Raw genomic sequence first — 26,911 nt, 5'->3', positions numbered from 1 at the left:
GTATATATGCATCTTTGATAAAGAATTAACAATCTCTCTCACACTTAAAAACACACACACAAAAAACACAAGCAGAATGATCTTTTTATGACATGTACCTGTAGAGATATATTGGCCTGTTCTGTAATGAGGTTGGAGGGGATCTGCAGGAACGATTCTCTATTGATGAAGTTGACGCTGACCAGCCTCTCACAGTGCACGCCCTCGTAACCATGGAGACACTGACACACAGGATCTGTGTCCTTGACAACACACTGTGCACCGTTGGCACAGTCGTAGTGGTCACACGGACTTGTTCTCGGCAGGACCATTGGAGGAGAGAACTCGCAGAACAACCCACTGCGCACACACACACACACACACACACACAAAAACACAGTGAGAGTGAGACATGTGTTCCACATGGTGATCTCTGGTGACCTGTGCCTGGTGACTGTAGTGTTTATTCATGCTCACCTGTATCCTTCTGGGCACACACATGTGTAGCCATTCACAGCATCAATACACTGAGCCCCGTTTTTACACTTATTGTCTTCACAATCATCAAAATCCACCTCACAGTGCTCACCGGTGTAACCTGGAGTACACTCACACCTACACAAACACACACACAAAACAACATCATCACATTTAGCATTTAAAACTCACATCTTCAGCTTTAACTCCAATTATATCAAGGCTGCAGATTCACATTTAATATAAATATGCCATATTTCTGTCAAAATACCATGGTTACAATTATTGCTACAACAGTAAATCCATGGTAAATGTTGGTGATTTGTGGACTGCACAGCCTTCTAACTTGTTCGTCCAGGGCAAAGTGTTTCTCCTGTTCTCCATGTTAATCAGCACTCCAGACTGTCAGCACTGTTTCATCATGCTTTAAACTAATTTAAATCACTGAGACATTTGTGGTTGATAACAGAATTCTTTGCTGAATTCAAGGCCTTCATCAATTTTGAGGTGAATTCAAACACTCTGAGTCACTACCGAATCAGCACTGTTTAGCCTCCTGTTTTTCATATTTCAGAGTTTTACAGAAACCAAATATAGTTACTCTTTACTGTGGTAGTGAGAAGCCATGCAGGGTTTTACCGGTGGTTACCATGGTATATTTTAATAAAATTACCCAGCAAGCATTACCCAACCGTCATTTCACTGTCTCGGTTAACTATAGACCTGATATAGTCCAGCTATGAGTAACCCACTTCTAGCCAAAATAACCTTGAATTTTGGTTTCATGTCGTTTTTGCCAAAATAACTTGCGAAATGTATGATATTCCATCATGTAAGCAAAGTCAACAGTGATTACATGGTTAGACATCTATTAAATTTTCACTGACAGCTCATATTTTAACTTGTTGTAGCCTAGACGTCAGGGCTGTGTTTGGACGGCTATTAGACGTATTTTAAATGCAAAATTGCTTGCTGGGTAGAGTCTTCAGAACATTTACATTTTACCCTACCCCTTAATAAAAGTAAATTTACATCTGCATCCCAACTCAAGCTCAGTGCTTTACTGTCAAATGTGCATTTCCAAGAGACTAAAAAATATATAAATGAGGGTCTTTAGCATAAACATTTTGAAACCCCCATGCCTCAAAGCGAATAGATGTGGACTAAAAGCCACAAAACTTACTTTAAATAAAAGTAGGTCAAAATGCAAAAGCCATATGTTTTTTAAAAAACACACTTTTAGTAACTTAACATCTAACTAGGTTTGGGGTCTAAAGTTGGACCTTGAACATGCCAAAATCTGTTGTAGGTTCAGTGGTGTGTTTGGGATCATGCTTTTTCTTTTTTTAAAATAATATACATACAGTATATGAACAGTGAAATCTATTGTGTTGTGAGATTAGACTTCTCTAATTCTGAAAGTTTTAGTTACTTAAACCACTGAAATTGAAATTCTTTTTAATGAATTTACACATACCCTAAAGCGCTACATAAACACATTCATCATCCCTTCATATCGCATCATATCATATTTAAAACACCCCCCTCCAACTCATTTTTATAGTAAACCCAACAGGAGAGCTGTAATGGAATATCAGAACACAAACACAGAGCAGAACCTCAGAGACTCCAGCTGCATTCCACACAGCTCTAGTGTTGTGTTAACATCTGCACCAATGGGCATAAAAACACACAAATGAACTTATGTGGTCTGCTGCTCACACACATATCAGCAGAGAAGGAAACACACACACCTGATGGTTTCTAACATGGAGATTGTTTTGGTCTGGTGGAGAGAGGGATGAAATAAAAGACGAGATGAGAGTGAGTGAGAGAAGGGGGCGTCTGGAGGGGAGAGCGTGATGAAACTGAATCCAAAAAGGATTTGGATCCAACAGGCTTAAGTGACTGCAGAAGGGCAGTTTTTATAGGCAAGGATTCATATAGGAATCGAAATGTCTGTACAGCACTAATGCACTGGAGTCAGAAGAGTATGCAGAGATATTGTCATGATATGATTGGTCTATAAGGGCTATAATATACAGTATATTATATAAATAGACCGGCATTCAAAGGTTTGGTGCCAATAAGACTTTTCATTGTTTTCTTTTTTAAAAGTCTCTTTTGCTCAACCATTTATTTGATCAAAAATACAGTAAAAACTGTAATATTGTGAAATATTACTACAATGTAAAATAATTGGTTTCCATTTTAATACTTTTTTAAATGTTATTTATTCCTGTGATTCTCAAAAACATTTCTTATTATTATCAATGTTGCTTTTTGTGAAAGACTACCATTTCAAAGTTTTAAACATTTAAACATTTGATAATGATGTTTACTGAGCACCAAATCAGCATATTAGAATGATTTCTGAAGGATCATGTAACACTGAAGACAGGAGTAATGATGTTGAAAATTCAGATTTGCCATCACCAGGAATAAATTATATTTTAAAATATATTAAAATAGACAAAAAAAAAACAAAACAAAAAAAAAAACAGTTAAATTGTTATAACATTTCAGAATATTACTGTTTTTTATTGTATTGTTCATCAAATAAATGCAGCCTGGGTTAGCATAAGAGATTATATGTAAGTGTATATATAAGTTTATGTAAATATTTCACAGACATAACTGTGAACTGTGAAATACACAGTTCTGCTTGTGGATAGTCTATTTATCTGGTTTATTTGGTATTAAGTACCTTGAAATGAAAAACTCAGAATTTCTTTAAAAGCAATTCTAGTGTAAATTCGTCCCTAAAAGTGTCTCAGTATCTTTAAAACACAGCTTTGTTTCCAAATGGACTGATAATAACCTGAGGACCTGTTTTTGCCAGTGTTTCAGATGATCGAGAATCTGGATTTATTGTTTGAGGCTGAGTCAATAACACAGGTAGTGGGGATTTTAGTGACTTACATGAAGCCCTTAGTCGTCAGAATACATTTCGAGTCGTGCTGACACAGGTTCAGCTCTGAAGCGCAGAAATCCAGCTTATCTTCACACAGCTCCCCTGCACATACACATATTCATTATGAAAAGTCAGAAAGAGTGGGAGGAGTATGAATAATCAAAGTAGTGTTTACTGTAAGAATACACAAGTCGCATCCCATTAAACCAGTAGGAGCGTGTCCGGTGTAGTCTCTGATTAATCATCTTACAGAGGGGAAGATGACAAAATACCAATACTCTGAACAACAACAATACAATACACCTCTATTGACAGTGTACCAGCAAGGAAAATGTGTGTGTGTGCATTTCATACTTCAGCAAGCACAGAGGACACACTAGCCAGAAACAGCAAAGGAAAGAGACAGACAATGGGAGGATGAAGTGAAAGAGAGTAAACTAACCTTTCTCCACCTCATTATTATTAGCAGCTAGTAGAAAAAGAGAAACAAGTAGCGAGAGAAAGACAAAGAAATACAGAGGACGTGTTTGACATGTTAGCATGTTAGCTCAAGCGGCACATTTGCATGTTAGCATCAGACAGTTAAACACATAAAGCACAGAGAACACAGAGCATTTTGCATGTGACTGTGCGTGTGTATGTGTGTAAGTTACCTGTGTATTCAGGTGAGCAAAGACAGGTGTAGTTGTTGATACCATCCACACACGTAGAGTTATTCTCACAGTCATTATCTTCACAGTCATCGATATCTATCTCACATTCGTCGCCCTCAAAACCATCTGGACACACACACCTGAAAATACACAAATAACTTTTTAATCCTTTTGAAACTTTTAATTCACTCAGACAAACTCTACGAACAGTAGTGATATTCTATAATTGTCTATAGTTGTTTGTTTCTATACTACTACATTTCTCTCACAGTCCATTGTTCTAGATATTGTGGCGCATGGTTCAATTTTTTTCACTATTTCTTCACAACATTTTAAAGGGATAGTTCACCCAAAAATGAAAATTTGATGTTTATCTGCTTACCCCCAGGGCATCCAAGATGTAGGTGACTTTGTTTCTTCAGTTGAACACAAGTTATGATTTTTAACTCCAACCGTTGCGGTCTGTCAGTCATATAATGCTTGTCAATGGTAACTCCATCTATAAGAGTCAAAAAAACAAGCACGGACAAATCCAAATTAAACCCTGCGGCTCGTGGCGACACATTGATGTCCTAAGACACGAAACGATCGGTTTGTGCAAGAAACCGAACAGTATTTATATCATTTTTCACCTCTAAAACACCACTATGTCCAACTGCCTTGCGCATCCGATAGGTGAGGTCTGAACGCGCTCTGACAACGGAAGTGATCTCTCGCACTCATTGAAGTATAAGCGCAAGGCAGTTGGACATAGTGGTGTTTTAGAGGTGAAAAATGATATAAATACTGTTCGGTTTCTCGCACAAACCGATCGTTTCGTGTCTTAGGACATCAATGTGTCGTCACGAGCCGCAGGGTTTAATTTGGATTTGTCTGTGCTTGTTTTTTGGACTCTTATAGATGGAGTTCCCATTGACAAGCATTATACGACTGACAGACCACAACGGTTGGAGTCGAAAATCATCATTTGTGTTCTACTGAAGAAACAAAGTCACCTACATCTTGGATGCCCTGGGGGTAAGCAGATAAACAGCACATTTTTTTTTTTGGGTGAACTATCCCTTTAAGTACGGGTGCTTAGAAATTATCATCAGAGCATCTCTCTTCAACAAGCTGCACAATTTAAGGTATCATTCATGCCCAAAGCACAAACAGGATGAGTTTAATATTTAAGCTTAGGTGTTTATTCAAAAACCTGAGAATGAGCAATAAGTACTGTGGGCATGCCAGTAATATGAGGCGTGCAGGGTTTGAGTCAAACTTCACTCACACATATATACATGAAACACTTGCCTACACATGTGAAGTAGTCACACGTATGTGTAATGCTCAAACATACAAACACTTATGTAATGCTTGTGCAAATGGGAAATGCAGATTGATACATCTTCTACTAACAGGTGCATGTATGTTGTAGCGTCTGGAGCGATCAAACGTACAATAGTCAATCTTCACAACATGCAGACTCTATAATGTCTGGCCCCCCACTGAGAACTACCACCATTTGCTCCCCACATACACTTCAAAGACACTTGAGACATTGATTGTTCTCAATACAAGAATCAGACATGCAGCCCATAGAAATGGCATCCTTTCCACTAATTCATTGACAAATTTGCTTAAAGAAATTAACATCCATTTCCCCAGTACATTTTGTGTATTATTACTGTGCGTTTATTGTTCTTTCGTATATTGTATAGTGTTATGCATGCCTGAAATTTGGAACTACTAGATAATGTAGTTCATCTAGGTGGTGTTTCATATCAAATTACTCCTTGTTTAATGACTCACACTTTGGTGGACATCACCATCTCATAGAATGCATTGTATGTTTGTTATATTTATATTTATGTATAAATGGACACAAACTGCAAGCTTACTCCCCTCATGCAAATGAGTCCACTTTCAAACAAAGGAACTTTCCTGCTTGAGAATTGCCCCTTTCTCATTGTTCAAGCTAAAATTCAAAGGTGTGACTTCTGTAGAGGTTAAAAAGCCCCCACGCAGATCACACTCACGCTTCAGGTTTTCTCTTTGTTCCTGCTGATACTACGGATTGCTGTCATGTGAGGCCCCACCTGGCCCCCGAGCCGGGCTGGCATCGGACCGAACCATCAAGAATTTCTCCTGAGCCTGCAGCTAAGGCATTTGCAAGTATCGTACATTTAAACACTAAACGCTGATTTAGTATTAAGTTTGAACCCCTTTGTTAACAAAGGTGCCTTATAGTGAGAAACTGAAGGTTCTTCCAGCTCGTTAAATGCCTCTTTTCATAGCTTCATTCCCCTGTTATGCTACGGTTCAAATTCAGTTTGTCTCTCTCATTTCCTATGTATGCGTGATTTGTATGTCTGTGTGTGTTTAGCCTAGCTATGTGTTCGTGATTTAGTTAAATAAAACTTGCACATTCTTGCGAAAATATCCTTTCTGAAGAGTTGATAGACGATCAATACTGAGTGTTCGCTGGCCAAACAGATCAATTGATTGTAATATTAATTCAGCGACATCAAGTTAATTCAATTAACTGATTCAAATATTTATAATTAATTATAACGAGTTATGATTAATTATTCATATTTCCCTTTTGAGCTAATTCACTACAATGTGAAGAGTTTGTATGTTTGCATGAATATTTCATAGGTGTACACTATTGTTCAAAAGTTTGGAGTCAGTAAAAAAAAATGGAAAGAAATTTTTACTTTTATTCAGCAAGGATACATTAAATTGATCAAAAGTCTAAGTAAAGACTTTTTATATTGTTACAAAAAAAAATCTATTTCATATAAATGCTGTTCTTATGAACTTTCTATTCATCAAATAATGCTGAAAAAATTTATTGAAGCTGAGTCTATAATACAGGTTGTGGGGGGAAACCATGGTTTTCACAAAAAATTAACCAACACAACTGTCTTCAACATTGATTACTATAATAAATACTACTTGAGCACCAAATCAGCACATTAGAATGATTCCTGAAGAGTCATGTGACACTGAAGACTGGAGTAATGGCTGCTGAAAATTCAGCTTTGCCATCACAGGAATAAATTACATTTTAAAATATATATAACAACAAAAAACAGTTATTTTAAATTGTAATAATATTAATTCACAATATTACTCTTTTTATTGTCTTTTTGATTAAATTATATGCCTTTGTTGAGCATAAAAGACCCAAACTTTTGAATGGTATGCATGTATGCGCGAGTAACACTAGATGTATTGGTCTGCATTTCACATGTGTAATGTGTAAGCATTCAGTGCTGTGCACACAAGTGTTTCATGTATGTATGTGCGAGTGAAGATTGATTTAAACCCTATACAGCGCCTCATTCAGTTAAGCTGGCTTGAATTCAGATAAGCAACAGTGATCCTTGCCTTAGTGAGAACCACTAATGAAAAATCTTAAGTTAAATCTTACATTTATGATTTATGATGCTTCACAGTGAAGAGAATACATTTATCAGTTATTCACATACATTATCAGGTTCCAAATTCATGAATATTTGAAAGCACTACAGAGCCGCAGTGTTTTCACTCTTTGACCTATGAATAGCTTACTTATGGTTGTCTCTGCAGATTAAACTGGGATAGAAGAAAGTATTTTATGCAGCGGTCGTGTGTGTCTGTGGGTGTATTACATTACATTAGCTAATCAAAATGTAAAGCAGAACTTCTCAAATTAAACTCTTCTTATTCACCAATACAAAGGATTTATTAGCATTGATCAGCGTATGACTACAGCTGAACCTGAGCTCACCACACACACACACACACACACACACACGTCTCTGCTGTGTGTGTCCACAGAAAGGCCCTTGATTGGCTGATTAAGTGCATGAGTGAGCTCAGATCAGTTTCAGACACTTCAGTCTGATTAAGACAGATTAGACACACTCTGTCCATAAAGTATATTCATTACCGGAGCAGCAGGGACACACACACACGCACACACATCTGATCATTTACTTAATGTACTAAATGAAAGCCACATTCAACAAGGCCTGAATACAATAAAGAATCTCTTTATCCATCTCATACACATATCAGATGTAATTTCAAACAGTTCAGCATTTTGATGATGATAATGATCAAGGTCTGTCTCACCAGTGAGTGTTTTCCTCTCCATCCTTTAGATGACAGGTGCCTCCATTTTGACAGGGGTTACTGATGCACGCATGAATCGGTTCCTCGCAGTCTTGACCCTATATGAATATGCATGTTGCATTACATACAAATGTTATGTCCATCCATGCATGCATCTTCCACAATTGCTTATTATCACATACAATTATATTCTATACAAATGTGTGAACATGCACATGCAAGCAGAGACATTTCAGAAGTTCTCAATGTTTAGATAAACAATTTTGTATAGTAATCTTAAAGGGTTAGTTCACACAAAAATGAAAATTCTGTCATTATTACTCACCCTCATGTCATTCCACACCCGTAAGAACTTTGTTCATCTTCGGAACACAAATTAAGATATTTTTGATAAAATCCGATGGCTCAGTGAGGCCTGCATTGCCAGCAAGACAATTAACATTTTCAATGCCCAGAAAGCTACAAAAGATGTATTTAAAACAGTTCATGTGACTACAGTGGTTCTTAATGTTATGAAGCGGCAAGAATACTTTTTGTTCACCAAAAAAACAAAATAACGACTTTATTCAACAATATCTAGTGATGGGCGATTTCAAAACACTGCTTCATGAAGCTTCGAAGCTTTACAAATCTTTTGTGTCGAATCGGTGGTGCGGAGCATGTATCAAACTGCCAAAGTCACGTGATTACAGTAAATGAGGCTTCGTTACGTCATAAGTTTTTCGAAATTTCAATAGTTTACCACTGGGGGGCGTGACTTTGGCAGTTTGATGCACGCTCCGAACCACTGATTCGAAACAAAATATTCGTAAAGCTTCGAAGCTTCATGAAGCAGTGTTTTGAAATCGTCCATCACTAGATATTGTTGAATAAAGTCGTTATTTTGTTTTTTTGGTGCACAAAAAGTATTCTCGAAGCTTCATAACATTAAGGTTGAACCACTGTACTCACATGAACTGTTTTAAATATGCCTTTAGTAGCTTTCTCGGCATTGAAAGTGTTAATTGTTTTGCTAGCAATGCAGGCCTCACTGAGCCATCGGATTTTATGAAAAATATCTTAATTTTGTGAACGAAGGTCTTACAGGTGTGGAACGACATGAAGGTGAGTACTTAATGACAGAATTTTCATTTTTGGGTGAACTAACCCTTTAATCATCCAGAGAATGCAAGAGAATGCCTATGCAAAAGTGCTCCCAATATGTTGCTCCCTATATGACTTTGATCCCTCCTTCAATGTAAGGTTTTCATTTTTTTATTTATTTTTTTATTTAGTTGACATTTTACTTCCTGCCAGGTGAAAAGTCTGCTGTCTTAGAAATGTAATAGTATCTTTTCTAAAAAAAAAAAAAAAAAAAAAATCATACAATCTCGCCTTGTTCCTTTGTAGCACAAAGACGAGTTGTGTGTATGAAGTTAATACCTTGGCAAGATAACTAATAAGATATTCTTGTGTGTATGTACCTTAAAACCATATGGACAGGTGCATCTGTAAAAATCAACGGGATGGTTACTGCAGGTTCCATCATTCTTGCATGGATTGGATAAACAAGGATTACATTTAGCCAAAATGTTCACATCCACTGGACCTATGTAAAATACAGAGAGAAAAAGAAATTATACAGCATGTTATAAACACAAACAAAGATATAACAAAAACACAACCACAGACTTACAAACACAGATAGGATTGAGCAGGTAAAGCGTCACAAATTTGGCTTACAAACTAAAACAGGTCAAAGGTCATTTTAAACCTGAGGAAAGATTGGGTGGCAGATACAGGAGGCAGGGGTTTAAGAGCTCACACTGGGCTCTGATTGGCTTCCTTACCTGGCACAGGAAAACCACAAGTCCCCAGCACCTCTAAAAATGTACCAATCAAATGACATTACTTACAACATTAACATCTGAGCATATAAGCTAGAGTTAGTACTAATACCCTCTCCGTGACAGGATGAGTGTCTCCGAAGTGCATGGGTGGGTTTACCTGTGCACGTGAATTTCTTGGAGGGTGTAGTCAGCAGTAGTTTGTCGGTCATCTCTCCAGGACCGGCACAGCGTGCGATTCCAGGCTCCTTGTAGCCGCTCTTTACCCAGTCAGAGAGCCACTGCATGTGACAATCACAGTACAGAGGGTTTGCTCCCAGAGCCCTGCAGGAAAAACACACGTCATATTACAAACCTTCTCCATAAAATGGATGATAAAATAATCAGTGATACAAAAATAAAACAAAACATGATATGAAGTAGTGTACAGTATATTCACTCATTTTTCTAAAGCAACACCTTACAACAGAGACATTAGAGGATAAAGTTTCATAGGGAACTGTCATGCTTCAGATCATCGAGTTCTAACAGAGCGTGAGTTTGATGGAGGTAGTTCCCCCATGCTGCTCTGATGGCTGTCATTGTGATAATACCTACCTATCACATTTCCCAGTCCACAAATAAGCCTAAGGCCTGGTTTCACAGACAGGGCTTAGCCTAAGTCAGGATTAGGCCTTAGTTCAATTAGGTTATTTAAGTAGCTTTTATAAAAGTATTCTAGAATAACACATTACTGGTGTGCATCTTGAGACAAAACAATGGCTCTGACATATTTTAAGATATGTCAGTGCAAGTTACTTTCAGTTCAAACAGCTCAAACATGCATTTTAGTCCAGGACTATCTTAAGCCTTGTCTGTGAAACCGGGGGTAAATGTGTCAAACCTGTGGAAATTAATAGACTAATTATGGAGTTTACAACTCACGCACCTGAACATCGTTACTTCATGCCACACAAAATGGTCTCTGAGTGAGCAAGAGCCCTCACAGCTAGTATTTTGATATAAACATATAAAAATATTATGATATTAGCTGCTTTACAGTCTCCTGTGTAAGGTAATGTGTAGATTTGTTCTTCTCGGCTGTCAGTCATAATTACACTTGTGAAATTGATCCATGGGAATTATAAAAAAAGGGTCATCGTGGGAGACCAAGAACTCAACCAATCTGTGGCTGCAGAGCCCCAAGTTCAGACAAAGAAAGTGTTTCAGTGTGTCTGTGTGAGAGTAAAAGAAAGAACCAAAGTACATCCAGCTGTCAAAACCTATTTGGTACACTCATAAGTGCTTGTGTGTGTGTATGTGTGTGTTCATTCTGAGGTACTTACAGGTGGGAGAGCGAGGACAGATCTTTGAAAGCTCCATCTGGGATCACAGCAATATCATTACCATGAAGAGACCTGCAGAGAGAATAGAGAAATGAAGCCATCCAAGGGAGTCCAAAACACATAAATCAAAGTCTAATAGCAAACACACACACACACACACACACGCATCAATAAGGTACTCACAACAGGCGCAGAGATTTGAGGCCGTCGAAAGCTTTTACAGGAATACACCTCAGTCTGTTGTAGCTTAAAATTCTGGGATGAAACAAAAAATATTACAATACTTGCAAAAACATATATTTACACAGAAGCGTCAGGCCATACAAAATCAATAAATAAATAAGCCAAGTTGATTTTGCAACTTCCAAAATAAATTTCCAAAATAAAATAAAGATAATTAAATTATTATCTTTAATAATAAGTTAAGTAAAAGTGTCTAAAATGGTATGGCAAAAAATCACTCATTCCTGTGTCTAAATTTAAACCAAATCGCAGCTTTTCGAATGAACCAGGACCAGTGTTGGGGAAAGTTACTCTTAAAAGTAATGCATTACAATATTGCGTTAATCCCTAAAAAAGTAACGATAACACTTTATTTTAGGGTCTTTTAACTATTTGCTTATTAGCTTGCATATTACTAGAATATTGGCTGTTTATTAGTACTTATTAAGCACATACTAATGCCTTATTCTGCATGACCTTATTCTACATTCTTAATCCTACCCAATACCTAAACTTAACAACTACCTTACTAACTATTAATAAGCAGTAAATTAGGAATTTATTAAGGGAAAAGTCGTAATTAACAGTGAATATGTATTCCCTATACTAAAGTGTTACCAAAATAACTAATAGCGTTACTTAGTTACTTTTTATGTAAAGTAATGTGTTACGTTACTTTTTCTCATCTGGGCTGTTTGTTGCTGTTTGTTTGTTTTTATAACAACAAAAAGTTGTATTTTTGTCAAATGTTAAGGCCCTTTCACACCAAAAGTAAAATGAATAATTATCAGGCTGAATAAAATGCAAATTCACGCCTGTACCGTAGAGGGCGCAGTTCAAACAAACAAGCCTTTCAGCTGTGCTGCCATTCTGAAATGCAGACGAATAGGATGCAGGAAAAGCAAATGAGTAAATGTATGCTCACATTTAGTCTAGAACTAGTCTAGAATACCCATTATGTTCACGCAGCGCACACAACACCTTTGCATTACTCCCGATTTCTCTCAACATGAGGACAGGAGAGGTGTCAGTCAATAAATGGGAAAACAAAGTAACTTGCGTTACTTATTTGAAAAAGTAACTCAGATTTTTGTTGCAAATTTAAAAGTAATGCGTTACTTTAGTAGTTACTTGAAAAAAGTAATCTGATTACGTAACTCGCGTTACTCGTAATGCTTTACCCCCAACACTGACCACGACTACCACTTTTGCCCCCTCAAAAAAAGGCCTATGACGCCACTGTATTTACACAAACTGCATAAGTGCACATATAATTTCAAGATCTATAAAATTGGTAAAAATCATACACGCACAATACACAGCTACAAACATACACAACCACACTAGTGTTTGCACAAGAAACACACAGACATACTAACTGAAGCCATAAATCATGTTGACACTCACAGGGTGAGAAGCTCGGACATGTTACTGAAGCTGTGGTTGGACAATGTGCTGATCTGGTTATTACTCAAATCACTGCAAGAAAACACACATACACACACACACACACACACACACACACGCAAACAAAGGCAGAGTGTTATGAGCCACAAGAAAATCGGACGCTTAAAGCCAACATTTATGGTACATAGCAATAACAAAATGTTGCACAGCATTAAAAAAGAAAAAAGGAAAAAATTATTTATATTTAAGATAAATTCATTTTGTAATTCACATGAGCTGTTTTTATACTGCATTACAGTAACTCCATCAAAGCCAAACTGACCAGAGCTCAATACAGTATTACTGCAACTAAAAATAAAGTAAAAATAAATAAATAAAACGATAAACTGATGCAGGGATGGAATATTTAAAAATTGACCCAAATTGCAAGGAATTACATATTACATTTCACATTATATGGTTCAATGCATGGCAAAAGACAATGCACACATGTGAACTTCCATGTTAGGACACTCAGACGGCTGAACTTATCAGTGCAGTGACCTTTAAAACTGCAAACAGCAAACACAAAGCATGTACAATTGTTATGTGTTAGGCTTCAAGTCATAATACAATAAACAGAAACATTCAACAGCCTTGATGCATCGCCTCACTCAAATTGACTTTTCTGTTCAGGTGTGATTTATAAGGCTATTTAATTTGCATTTATGAAAATAATACAATATGTTAAAATATAATAAACCTACAAAAACCATTTTCAGTCTTATAAATTATTTAAAACAATATTTCAAAGTCTTTGATCTTTTGTATGTGCATAAAATAACTTCAAAAACTAATTTAGACTGAAGAAATTAGCAATCACTCATACTTAACTCAGTCGTATTTAATTGATGAATTCGCATATGTGTGTGTGTAATGATGGCTGTTCAATAGTGCTTAATTCATTTGTTATGTTTGGTGGAGGAATATTGTGGAACACTCTAATAGTGCAGGAAATAAGTGCAAAAGTCAAAAAAAAAAAAAAAAAAAAATACAGCTACAAACATTTGGATTTCTTGGCATTGGCAGGATGAGAAAATGGATCAAACACCATATGTACAAGCTAACTCTCTCCGTTTAAAAGAGTGCAGATCTGTAATGACTGGCTAGTTTCAAAGGGGCAGGGCCCTGATAACAGTAAACTATTTGTGATTGGATGACTCCAGAGAGGGCTGTACCTACATGAGAGTGAGGTGTTTATAATTGGATAGTTCCAGAGGGACTTGCGTGAACTGGTTGCCATCGAGATAGCTATCAGAAAAAGACAAACAAGCTATTACTCAAACACAGAGGAAATAGCACATTAGCAACAGTGTAATGGGAGAAACTTCAAAGACGTATATACAGCAGCCGTGTATTGTTTCAGACATCAAGTATGCGTTTTTGGAGGCAGCTGGGTTTATAAAAAGGTGTGCCTGGATCAGATAAGGGGATTTTTGAAAATGGCCATTTATTATGAAATTGCTGTGAGGTTTGAGGCCATAGTGAGTTTGTGTACACTCACAGTTCTGTAACGTCTTTAGGAATGCCCTTGGGTAAAACCTTTAGTCCTTTATTACTGCAGCGCACCACCGTATCCAAACACGAACACTCGGCAGGACAGCGAGCCATGGGTGAACAGCTATTCTCATCATTACCTGCACACACACAAAGAGAAAATTAATCATCATATTAATGTTCTCATTTATCAGAAGAAGAGAATAATTCAATTTGAAATGAGCTTTTTGATGTGAAGATATGCCAGGGTGATTGTTATTGTAAGCTTGTTTGTGTAGAAGAAAGATAACACTGAGCTATGCTCAAGTTAACATAACAGATCTTATCAGAGCCCCATTAAGAGCTAGAAACAAGATCTTTTTACACACACACACACACATACATATGACTAAACACCCTCACACACGCTCATAGCCATACCGTCTTCACAGGCAAAGTCTTGTACGGCTACATCTTGAATAGGGATCTCCTTTAGAAAGTAGGGGCTCTGACAGCGGGGGTTGCCCGTGACAATCCGTTTCTTACGGAGCCATTCCCCCAGCCAAGCCAGATGACAGTTACAGTTAAATGGATTGGCCAGCAAGTTCCTGTGGGATTGCATAAGGAAAAATTATGTAGCAAATATTTAACAAATCATTCTACAAACAAATTCTGTGTTCCAAAACCCAATGAACTGCCTAAACTCTTGAAAATATAAGTACGAAAAGGGGGTTTTCGCAGTGATAGAAGAACCATTTTTAGTTCCTTAAACAACCTTTTATTGAGCAGTTCTTTACAGAAGCATTTTTCCCTTAGTGTGAAAAACATTTTAATGAATTAAAGAACCTTTTTCCACAGTAAAGAACCTTTTGTACAATAAAAATGTTCCATGGAAGTTAAAGGTTGTTTAAGGAACCATTGATGCCAATGAAGAACCTTTATTTTAAGAGTGTATGTAGGCAGCATTTTAAGGCATCACAGGCACACCATACTATAATCTTGAAACAAAGGCAACTTTAACAAATCAAAGATGGTGGACAAGGCGAGAGAAATGTTTATTCTAAATATAAAGCTTATTTATAAATAAGTTTATTAATAAAAAAAGTAACAATTTTACCTGTTTTTAGTTAATAGTTTTAGTTAATAGTGTTTTTAGTTTAATGAGGCTAAAGTTTCTGTCTATGTGGAATGATATTCCATATTGGTCACTTCCTTAAAGGCCCATTCACACCAAGGATGGTAGGGAAGTTCATACCACACACTACACACACACAATGATGAAAACATTGACAGACAATAAAAATCCACCCGACTTTAACAAGACTTTAACAAGCATTTAGGGCCAGATTTACTAACAGCTTGCGCCAGCGCAAACCCTCTTTTGGTGTTAAAAAACTACTATTGAGATTTACTAAAGACATGCAGTGCAAAATTAGCGCTGAAAAGGTTTGGACTGAGTTGTTTTTGACCTTATTGCATATGTATTTGTAGGAGTTTCCCTTTCAGATGCAAAATTTATGGAAGGAGAGTATTTAAATGAATCACACAAAGCGATTTACTAATGTTTGCGCAAGTCAATTTACTGGTATTTGCACCATTATTTAACGCCCAAAAAAAGCACGTCTTAACCCATTTTGCGACATGGCTGCAACTGAGAACAGAGAGCGTGTGGTAGAAGGAAGGAAATATTTTCCACTCATATTAATTTCTTTGGAATGCCAGAGGAAGACGTTTCCGAACATATCATTTGCCAAGCCATGTTGGCCTATAATATATATATATATATATATATATATATATATATATATATATATATATCTTGCTGTAGTGTGTTATTAGGAAATATCAGTAATTGTAATAATCCAGTGATATTTTTGTATGCACAAGCAGTCTGACAACAACCAGTGCTCCACACAGAGATCTGATCTCACCATCATCAAATCTGTCTGTGATTACAAGAAGAAACAGGTGAAACTGAGACAAACTAAATCCAGAATAACTGTGGCGTGATACTCACAGTGTGGAGAGGGAATGTAGTGTGTCGAAGGCTCCCGGGGACATAGAGGTGATCAGGTTATCATAGAGAGAGAGCAGCCTCACCGAGCTCAGACCAGTAAAGCTACTGTTATTGACACAGCTTATCTTGTTACTCCTCAACATCCTACACATGACAAAAATACACACACAACCATTTAAAACAGTCAGATGAGATTTAGAATGTGCCCACACCTGAGAATAAAATCATACCTAGACATTTTTTGACAGTATCTGCATTAACTACCCTGACATTTTGCAAAGTTCCTCAGAAGAATGATTTATATTTGTGATTCAGTAAGAAGCTAATATGCACGTGCATGTTCAATCAAATGTGAATACTCACAGTGTGCGGAGACCGCTGAGGCCTTTCAGCATGCTGTAGTGGACGCCCTCTAAGCGGTTGCTGGTCAGTATGAGTTCATTCACTCCACTGGCCCCCTCGAATGTGCCCTCCTCAATATCTGTGATCTTATTGTTACTAAGGTTTCTGTAAAGCAAAGCAAGTTGCCATAGTAATTAAAGCACTCTAATGATGCTCATTTAAACTGTATAATGATAGATGACAAAGACAGAGAGAGACTTACATTTTGCGCAGTTGAGGAAGCTTCTTAAAGATTCCTGTAGCCTCCAGCACTGTAAATTCATTATTGTTCAAGCGGCTGAGTGGAAAACAAATCAAACACACAATACACAACCAAATTAATTAATCTGTATGCGTTTATATTGTTTATGAGTGATAATGTACAGCAGGGTTGTCTTTAATTAGACTTTTTGAATAGATTTGAATTTAATTGTATTATTTCGTCTGTTCACAAATAAACGTATTGTTTTTTGTGCACAAGTGGATGTACATGAAGTTTTAAAGAGAAAAAAAAATGAAAATTACATCATCAATTACTCATCATTTTGCCTACAAGCCTACAAAACTTTCATTCATCTTTGAAACACAGATGATAATATTTTTAAGAAAACCTAAGAAATTTCTGTCCCTTCACTGAAAGTCCATTCCACTAAAATTTGATGCTTCGAAAAGTTCATAAGGACAATGTAAAAGTAATCCATATGAATCGAGTGGTTTAATCTGAACCTTTCGAAGAATCTTGATTGCTTTATATGGTGACAGATTTAAAGGCTTTTATTCACATATAGACATCAATGAACACATACATATAGAGCACATCAAATATTGCAAACAGAAGCTCAACAGTTCTTGCTTCACAAATGATGACAGAATTTTCATTTTTGAGTGAACTATCCCTTTAAAATGAGTGAGAGAGAGAGAGAGAGAGAGAGAGAGACACTCACAGTTCTGCTGTATATTGAGGTATGTGTTCTGGGATCTTGGTGAGCTTTTGTCCAGAGCAGTCCACTGTGGTTCCTTCACAGCGACATTTCTCTGGGCAGGCCAGGTCAGCGAAGCAATCCCCACCTAGTTTCGATCGGTAGTCTTCCACACCTATATACATAACCATACACACACAAACACACACACCATTACACACCACACAATCACAAAAAAGAGTGTATGAGAGAAACAGTAGATAGATAGAAAGAGAGAAGAAGATAAGATTAAAGAAGTTTGGGTGGAAAGGTAGAGAGGTAAAAGTAAAGGATCACTGGTAGGGAGGACATTAAATGTTAATTGTGCTAGACAAGAGGAAACTCAGTTATCACCATGGCAACATGCTATTGGTATTATCACTCTTAACAACACATAAAGCCATGCTGACATAGTAGCCATGACTTTGAAGTGTTTTGTACACACACACACACTCACACATACACACACACAAACTTATAAGGGGGACAACACACACATTCTTAACTGAACATCCATTCAAACAATGACAAAAGACACACACACACACACACACACACACACACACACACACACACACAAAGGTTGTCTCTTGTTGCTTGCCATGCTGTAGATGCTGCAAGACCTTCCATGGTGCTTGACAGAACCATGTATTAGTCCGAGTGTGCAACCACATGGTTAGATCAAGCACAAAGGAAAACCCCGCTGAATTTCCTCCACAAGACAGAGAGAAAGAGAAAGAAAGAAACAAAGGATTGGGAAATAAAGAATGAGGTACTACTTTGTTTAGCTGGGATAAACTATTAGGAATGATGGAGAGAGAACAGAGAGAGAGGAGAGATGCCAGGGGAAAAAAGAAAAGAGAGAAACAGAAGAGTGTGGCAGGAATATTGCAGCTTTTGTACAATAAATAAACATATGAACCAGTTATACGCACAGTCAAACGCACACATACACATTCAATTCACATTGTGTGCTTAATAAACCTCTGAGCACATTTTCACATATATTTGGGTTCCTGGTCTGTGATTGGCTGGGGTTGAGGTTGAGAGGGAGGGGCTTGTTGGGTGACGTCTTATTGGTTTTGTGTCATTTACTTACACTTATTGATATGATGAATCCCTGAGTGTGTGTGCGAGAAAGGAAGAGAGAGAATATGTAATACACAAACACTCAAACCCTCACACTGACGAATGCTGGAAAACCCGTGTTTCAGATCCATGCCACCATGTGCAATTTGTGAGCATGCACACAGCAACAGTGACACTGATCAGGCTGGTGAAGGTTTGACAAAAAATTAATATTAGACTGACGTGGCATTTGTTTGTTTGTTTGCTCATCTAACTACTTACTGTAAAATCCACCATGCTGTATTAGTAATTTAGTTTAAAACACAAGTGCCAAGTTTTTAAAAGTTCTTTCAAGAAATAAACTCTTTGTATTCATGTTGGTTTATGGTTTTAAACACCTTTATATAATTTTTAAGAATAGCTTGTATTTAATTACTCTAAAAATGTCATTTCGTACACACACCTAGAATACATGTGTACGCAGGTTTAAAACATTTTAAAAGTATTTTTAGAGAAATTATATATGTGACCCTGGACCACAAAACCAGTCATAAGTCGCACGGGTTTATTTGTAGCAGTAGCCAACAATATATTGTATGGGTCAAAATGATCGATTTTTTCTTTTATGCCAAAAATCATTAGGATATTAAGTAAAGATTATGTTCAATGAAGATATTTTGTACATTTCCTACCGTAAATATATCAAATACATACTTAGCGTTGCTAAGGACTTCATTTGGACAACTTTAAAGGCGATATTCTCAATATTTTTATTTTTTTGCACCCTCTGATTCCAGATTTTCAAATAGTTGTATCTCGGCCAAATATTGTCATCAAAGAAAAGTGTGATGATATTCACGTCAATGAAAAGCTTATTTATTCAGCTTTCAGATGATGAATAAATCTCAATTTCAAAAAACTGACCCTTATGGTTTTGTGTTACACAGTCACATATATACTATCGTTCAGAAGTTTGGGTTCAGTAAGATTTTTTTCCTTTTTTAAAGAAAGGCTTCAGCAGGGGTGTTGAATAAAAGTAAGAAAAATAAATTGATCAAAAGTGACAGTAAAAACTTTTACAGCATTACAAAAAATATATATATTTCATACAAATTCTATTCTTTTGAACCTCCAATTCATCAAAAAAACTTGAATGTATCACAGTTTCCACAAAACTATTCTCAGCATTGATAATAATAAGAAATGTTTTTTTAAGCACCAAATCCGGATATTAGAATGATTTCTGAAAGACCATGTGACACTGAAGACTGGAGTAATGATGCTGAAAATTCAGTTAAGGAATAAATTACAATATATTAAAATAAAAATGTTATGGTGAGCATAAGAGACTTCTTGCAAAGATTTTAAAAAATCTTACCGACCCCAAACATTTGAATGGTAGTGTATATGCAAGAAATAATACTATAAGATGAATGCTAAACTAATTAAGGTTTTCAGTTCAAGAAATTTTCTTCATTATAATATCAGGACTGTTTTAACACCCTGACATTTTATTTTTCAAAACAACAAAATTTTAATCAACAAAATAAAAACCGATTCATAATAGAAGAGTTAATTCTAGTCATTGTATGTATGAATGGCATTTTTAATGTATTTTTAAATAAATTATTAGATTCTGACAAAAAAATAAATAAATAAATAACATTGTGATTGACCATGTGCTACACAAGAACACAGCACCACTGTAAAAGGTTTTTTTCATCTGCATTATAATGTGTGTGTGATTTGTGTGCATTAGTGTATTTATCCAAAGGCTTTTGTGTAGTACACACACACACAAAATGTTTAGCAGTTGAACATACCTGGTATAAAGTATTGCTCTTTAGCTATACAAAGAAAGATATACAGAGAACTGAGAGGAGAACTGTGTGTGTAGAATAGATCAATAAATGAATATGAATATTGATCAAAGAATCCTGCTCATTTATAACCCCACAGCGATCAATGCTCAACTGACAGGCAGTAAACTAATAATACCCACACACAAACACATTTGCATTCTGATTTATAATCTGCTTAAACAGGAGAAGATAACTCATGCTGAGACCCTCGGAACTGTGTATATGTCTGTATAAGTGAAAGCTGACTAAGATGTTTTTACCATTAACAACACACATTCTCACTGACAACGAAGTCCACTGTTGGGAACAGACAGGAAGAGCAGGGTCAATTGACTAAAGTGTCTGTGAGCAAGTCTGGCAAATGACCAATAATTACACATACAGTGTGTATGCAAACACCCATGTGCATGTGTGTATGTACCTGAACAGCGGAACTTTTTGCTCTTGATCTGGCCGATGCGTTTGTTAGCAAGGCGGCGGGGACTGGTGCACCGAGCTCCGCTGGTCTCAATCGGGTTGTCTTGCAGGTAGTCAGCTAACCACTTCAAATGGCAGTCACACATGAAAGGGTTCTGAGCCAGATGACTGAAACAAAATAAAAAAATATTTAGGAAATTGTGAATGACGGTGATAGTTAAAGGGTTAGTTCACCCAAAAATTAAAATTCTGTCATTAATTACTCACCCTCATGTCGTCCCACACCCGTAAGACCTTCGTTCATCTTCAGAACACAAATTAAGATATTTTTCATGAAATCCGATGGCTCAGTGAGGCCTGCATTGCCAGCAAGACAATTAACACTTTCAATGCCCAGAAAGCTACAAAAGATATAATTAAAACAGTTCATGTGACTACAGTGGTTCAACCTTAATGTTATGAAGCGATGAGAATACTTTTTGTGCGCAAAAAAAAACAAATAACGGAGCGAGTATCAAACATGATTTCAGTAAATGAGGCTTCGTTACGTCATAAGTGTTTCGAAATTTCAATGGTTCACCACTGGGGGGGCGTGACTTTGGCAGTTTGATATGTGCTCCGAACCACTGATTCGAAACAAAAGATTCGTAAAGCTTTGAAGCTTCATCAAGCTGTTTTTTGAAATCGCCCATCACTAGATATTGTTGAATAAAGTCGTTATTTTGTTGGTTTGTTTTGGTGAAAAAAATACAAAAAGGGTTTTCTCTCGCTTCATAACATTAAGGTTGAACCACTGTAGTCACATGAACTGTTTTAAATACGTCTTTAGTAACTTTCTGGGCATTGAACATGTTAATTGTCTTGCTGGCAATGCAGGCCTCACTGAGCTATTGGATTTCATCAAAAATATCTTAATTTGCATTCCGAAGATGAATGAAGGTCTTACGGGTGTGGAACGACATGAGGGTGAGTAATTAATGACAAAATTTTCATTTTTGGGTGAACTAACCCTTTATCGTGTGCAGTTTCTTGACAAACTAAAAAAGTACACAAATATTTTTTCTCCCAACCTACTGATCAGCCTGAAATATGATTGTATGAAATTTATCATGCATGGGCCTAATATTCAATATCAGGGGCTTTTAAAGTTCCCTCAAATATAATAATACAAGGGACCTACTTTCCGAAAATATAAAGGCAGCAATGTATTTTCATGCTTACAGACATAATATTATTGTGTGAAAATAGTATAAAAAGGAAAAAGTAAACATAACATTATAAAGAGATGTTTGGAAAATAATTTTTTCTCATTGTCATTACACTAAAGCCAAAATAATCATTTGATATATAAAAATAAATTTGCACATTTGTTTTATTTCTTATGGTTTAAAATTATAGCTTTCAATAATATAAAAAATGAATCTCATGATTTACAATCAGTCTTTAGAAATCAGAAACACAAAAATTTGGTACATTGATATATTTTATATATTTTTTACTTTGTCTGTTCTTTTTTTTTCTTTTTTTGTTGAAATCTTAATTACAGTAGAATGTCAATCATTTTTACTCAATGTTAACTAATGTTACTCACAGCGTTTGGATAGATCGTAGAGAAGAGAAGGTTCCCTTTGCGATGGTCTGGAGTTTGTTGTCATAAAGTGACAGAAGATTTAGATTCTGCAGGTCTTGGAAAGAATCTACGCGCAAACAATTGATCTTGTTCGCATTTAGCAACCTGTTGGGATAAACATTTGCATGTGACATTTAACACAAATCTCTCAGGCAAACAGGAAAATCTATACATGCGCTGTAAATTGAGATATTATAAATGGCATTTACAAATAGATTAACATTTATAGACAAACAAATGAGCGAGACTTTCAAAAAAATATTCCCTGTGGTCTCCAGACTCATTTACAGGGCCTTATGGGAGAACAAAGTTGTGAATAAACAGAGACTTTTGTATAAACAGAATGTATGTTGATACAAATCAATAAAAATGTGCTTGAGTTATTGGCACCAAACTTTTATATTTGTGAGAAATGTGAGTTGAGTTTCTCATGATAGTTATTTCTGAATAATTCACGAGTCCGCAAGAGTGAGTATATTCACTTTCAACATGGTCTTAGCATATGTGTGGTTGTAATGTTATGTAGTAGCACCAAATGCTTATGGTCTTGTTAAACCCTTATAAATACTTGGATTAACAAGCATTTCCTAAACATACTCCTCATACCCACATGCACACACAGCGGAAGTGTGTGGTATGTGTGTGAATTTATGTCCAGTTGTGCTGTCTGTCATCAGGCGAATGTGTGAAGCTTACAATCTTGTCTCTCACAGTGCAAACACACACACACAGACGTTTGTTTTTCTATCATGGTGTGAACATCTATTGTTTTTATACTGAGCCAATATATCTATTGTTTTTATAGTAATGTCAAAAGTACCAGAACTTCAGAACCAAGTTGATACTGAAATAAAATATTTTTGGTGAGGTATAAGCTTTGTGTCAAAATATCTAAGTATAAATGCAGCCTAATATGTTTGCCACTATCTATATGTCATTAAAATTTAAATGACAATATTGACAATACAAAGAGAAAAATCTCTGCTATTTCCTTTTTTATTATTAACCGTTTACTTGAGCAATTTTTGAAGACTATGTTTCATAGTTTTAATTGGTTTATATTATATATTAATGTTTCAATAGCATTTATCAGCATGCAGTATTTAAGATGATACGGAGAATTACTGGTATTGGTATCAACTACTGAAATTTTGGTATCTTGACAACTCTATACTGAGCTAGTGATATTTATCCTCACACCCACCTTTTTGAATTATTAGATTTTAATTAAGACATAATTTAGTATGTTTATTAGGCCATTTTCCAATGGCTGGTCCTCAGAATTGGCAAAACCTGACCCACCCACACACACAGAGAAATAAACGCCCTGCTTTCATGGCATTTTCAAGCATAAATTCACAGAATGTCCATTACTCACAGTAGCTGCAATGAGAATAGTCCATCAAAAAGGCCTTTGGGAAGTTCAGTGATTTTATTCCCATATAAAACCCTGAAAGGCAGAAACACAAGGGAACATTAAATAAAAGCAAAGATTAAAGATGTTCATTACCCACCCACACACACACCCATTCATCAGAAACTGTTCCTCAAACAAAGCACAAGATGCACCACCACAAATCATCCCAGTGCAACCAGTGACGAATCATATTTAAATACAAACGAAATCATGTGGACCCAGATTCATGAGGTAAAATCATGAAAAACATGCGCACAGTAATCATTTAATGATGAATATATCAATTACAGCTCATATTCATTACTTTATCTTAATGGTCCATAACCCTGCGCAAGCTGAGGTTGTTGTAAAAATGGGTGAGGAATATTAGGAAATTCAAGACTAATCTGTAAGAGCCATGCAGAGCTAAAAAAAAAAACACCTTGGCATTTTTATTTTAGAATGAATAATTGCATTGTGGCTTTGGCTATATGCTGATATCCAACATATGTGCAGGCCCACACAGAAAGCTCTACAGATTTGGAACGTCTGTCATTCACAAAGTTGTGCTCATGTATGTTTATTCATGAAATATTTTTACTTATTTAATAATGCTCTCAGCTACGAATCAGTGTGTAGCACATTCAATATCTCTTTAACAGAATACCACAGATTTTCCTCCAAAACCAGCATCTCTGCAGATTCTGTCTGAGCCTGCATTTGAGATATTTCATTACTGTGATGTCATATCAGGACTTGCATGTGTGTGTTCGCTTATGTTACACATTGGATCACTCTTCTGGCTTGAAGTTGTATTTTTTCAGGAGGACAGATTTTAAATGGCTGGCTGGTGTTCCTAAGAGGCTGGTCCAAAGGGAACGAGAGAGAGAGGGAGAACTGTTCCGCCCACTAAGTTCTGGCTCATTGGAACCCGGTCAGTAAAGTAAACCAAAGAAAATACAGAGACCAAGCATAGTAGGACATATACATCCCATCCCCTAAAAAACATATTTACACACTGAAAATACCAGGCCAAAACAGATAACTTAATAGATTCAAACAAGGGCTTATGTTAGTGTCTTTCATATTCTAAGGCTATATAGCCATATAACGTATAAAGTTTCTTTAAAGGTGCATTAAGTAATTTTTTTGTTAATGTCATTTGTCTTAGAATTCAGTTTAACAAGGTAATTTACACCACGCTCTCTTGTCTCATTTATTGTCTCATTTTGACGTGTGAATCTATTTAATTACATCAAGAATTCAGTTGTGATTCGCACTCAAAATTCAAAATCTTTTGTTATTTTATTCAACACATGGAGGAAAACAACATTTCAGCTCTCACACAAACGTTTTGGCTCTCTCTCATCATACTTTTTTTTAAAAACGAATCACATTTCATACAAAATCGCCACCTCGTAAATCACTTGTTTTCTCATGAGATGGGATTGAAAGTACTATTGTATACATTATGTAAAGAGAAAACAATTACTGAGGTTGCCTTTAAAAGTTGTTATCTATTGAAATGACAGGTGTCCTGTATATTTGAATGGTGGTTGTGTTGACTTAGACACTGCAGGGATTTATCTGCTCTGTCCTCTAAAAGCTTGAATGAGTCAGATCATCAATAATTGAAAGAATGATGGAAGCTTAATATAACTCCTACATTCTCTTCTCACGCACACACACACAAATATATACATATATACTCACAGAGAATTCAAAGATCGGAGACCTTGAAATGAGTCTGAAGCCAATTCAGTTATTTGATTATTACTCAAATCTCTAAAAAGAAGAAGAAAATTAGATATGCATGAGGAATAAGTGTGTTTTTGTGTGGTTGTGTATGTATGTGTGCTCACACGAACACACACTCACATTCTCCGAAGCCGTTTGTAAGGTGAGAATGCTCCTGGTGGAATAATCTTGATGGAGTTCTGCTCCAGTCGACTGTGAACAGAGAGAATAAACCAGATCAACAAATGGAGGGAACATTGCAGAGGGAATAATTCAAATCGCAAAAAGGTGAGGGTAACTGGAAAATGATGGGCACTGACAGCCCTATTGAGAAGTTATTGGAAGAGTATGAGAATGATGGGTGATGTTGGGTCAGAAAACTGAAAGGAATGTGAAGATTTTGAATGCTTCATTTTTTGTAATCTTGGACAATATGTTTTAGTTAAAATCTGTTTTTATAATACAGAAATTTAATACAATAAGAGGGAAACCAAGAGAAAGAGAAGAGGAAAATCGATGTGACAGGCACAAATTTAAGATTAATGTTAATATCTCTGGGATGACTTTAATCACAGTGTATCATCTGTGTCTGTTTGCTGTAGTTCCAGTTTGAGGCAGTGCCCATGTCTGCTAAGAACAAATCCAACATCTCTGTTCCATGAAAATTAAATTACAAACTGACATTTTAACATTGCCTTAAAAGTGCACTCAGTATTTAAAAAAAAAAAACAAACAAACAAAAAACATTTACCCTGAAAGAACAGTACTTATGAAAAACATGTTTAAAGGGTTAGTTCACCCAAAAATGAAAATTCTGTCATTAATTACTCACCCTTATGTCGTTCCAAACCCGTAAGACCTTTGTTCATCTTCGGAACACAAATTAAGATATTTTTGATAAAATCCGATGGCTCAGTGAGGCCACCATTGACAGCAAGTCAATTTACACTTTCAGATGCCCAGAAAGGTACTAAAGATATATTTAAAACAGTTCATGTGACTACAGTGGTTCAACCTTAATG

The 26,911-nt window shown here is 36.2% G+C and overlaps 1 protein-coding gene across 4 annotated transcripts in view; it reads right to left on the bottom strand.

Annotated features, from left to right (window-relative positions):
• The window catches only part of slit2 (slit homolog 2 (Drosophila)), an 84,913-nt gene that overhangs the window by 7,006 nt on the left and 50,996 nt on the right, over positions 1-26,911 (bottom strand). For 2 of the 4 annotated variants that reach the window (XM_051899342.1, XM_051899319.1), the window contains exons 10-32: positions 26,031-26,102; positions 25,866-25,937; positions 24,135-24,206; positions 22,718-22,861; positions 21,131-21,294; positions 20,671-20,694; positions 17,765-17,915; positions 17,044-17,118; positions 16,803-16,946; positions 16,440-16,583; positions 14,864-15,030; positions 14,451-14,583; positions 14,129-14,197; positions 12,908-12,979; positions 11,462-11,533; positions 11,279-11,350; positions 10,114-10,277; positions 9,591-9,715; positions 8,128-8,225; positions 4,024-4,163; positions 3,379-3,472; positions 457-594; positions 99-339 (exon numbers count right to left, since the gene is read on the bottom strand). In XM_051899342.1, the coding sequence (XP_051755302.1) occupies positions 99-339; positions 457-594; positions 3,379-3,472; positions 4,024-4,163; positions 8,128-8,225; positions 9,591-9,715; positions 10,114-10,277; positions 11,279-11,350; positions 11,462-11,533; positions 12,908-12,979; positions 14,129-14,197; positions 14,451-14,583; positions 14,864-15,030; positions 16,440-16,583; positions 16,803-16,946; positions 17,044-17,118; positions 17,765-17,915; positions 20,671-20,694; positions 21,131-21,294; positions 22,718-22,861; positions 24,135-24,206; positions 25,866-25,937; positions 26,031-26,102 (2,647 nt within the window). The remainder of the gene's footprint in view (positions 1-98; positions 340-456; positions 595-3,378; positions 3,473-4,023; positions 4,164-8,127; positions 8,226-9,590; positions 9,716-10,113; positions 10,278-11,278; positions 11,351-11,461; positions 11,534-12,907; positions 12,980-14,128; positions 14,198-14,450; positions 14,584-14,863; positions 15,031-16,439; positions 16,584-16,802; positions 16,947-17,043; positions 17,119-17,764; positions 17,916-20,670; positions 20,695-21,130; positions 21,295-22,717; positions 22,862-24,134; positions 24,207-25,865; positions 25,938-26,030; positions 26,103-26,911) is intronic. The other 2 variants (XM_051899336.1, XM_051899327.1) reach the window with 2 other exon arrangements.

Source organism: Ctenopharyngodon idella, chromosome 1 (assembly GCF_019924925.1).
Source record: "Ctenopharyngodon idella isolate HZGC_01 chromosome 1, HZGC01, whole genome shotgun sequence".
In the NCBI taxonomy this organism is placed as follows: Eukaryota; Metazoa; Chordata; class Actinopteri; order Cypriniformes; family Xenocyprididae; genus Ctenopharyngodon; species Ctenopharyngodon idella.
Note: the sequence above shows the minus strand (reverse complement) of the source record. Positions and strands in the feature narration are given on the sequence as shown.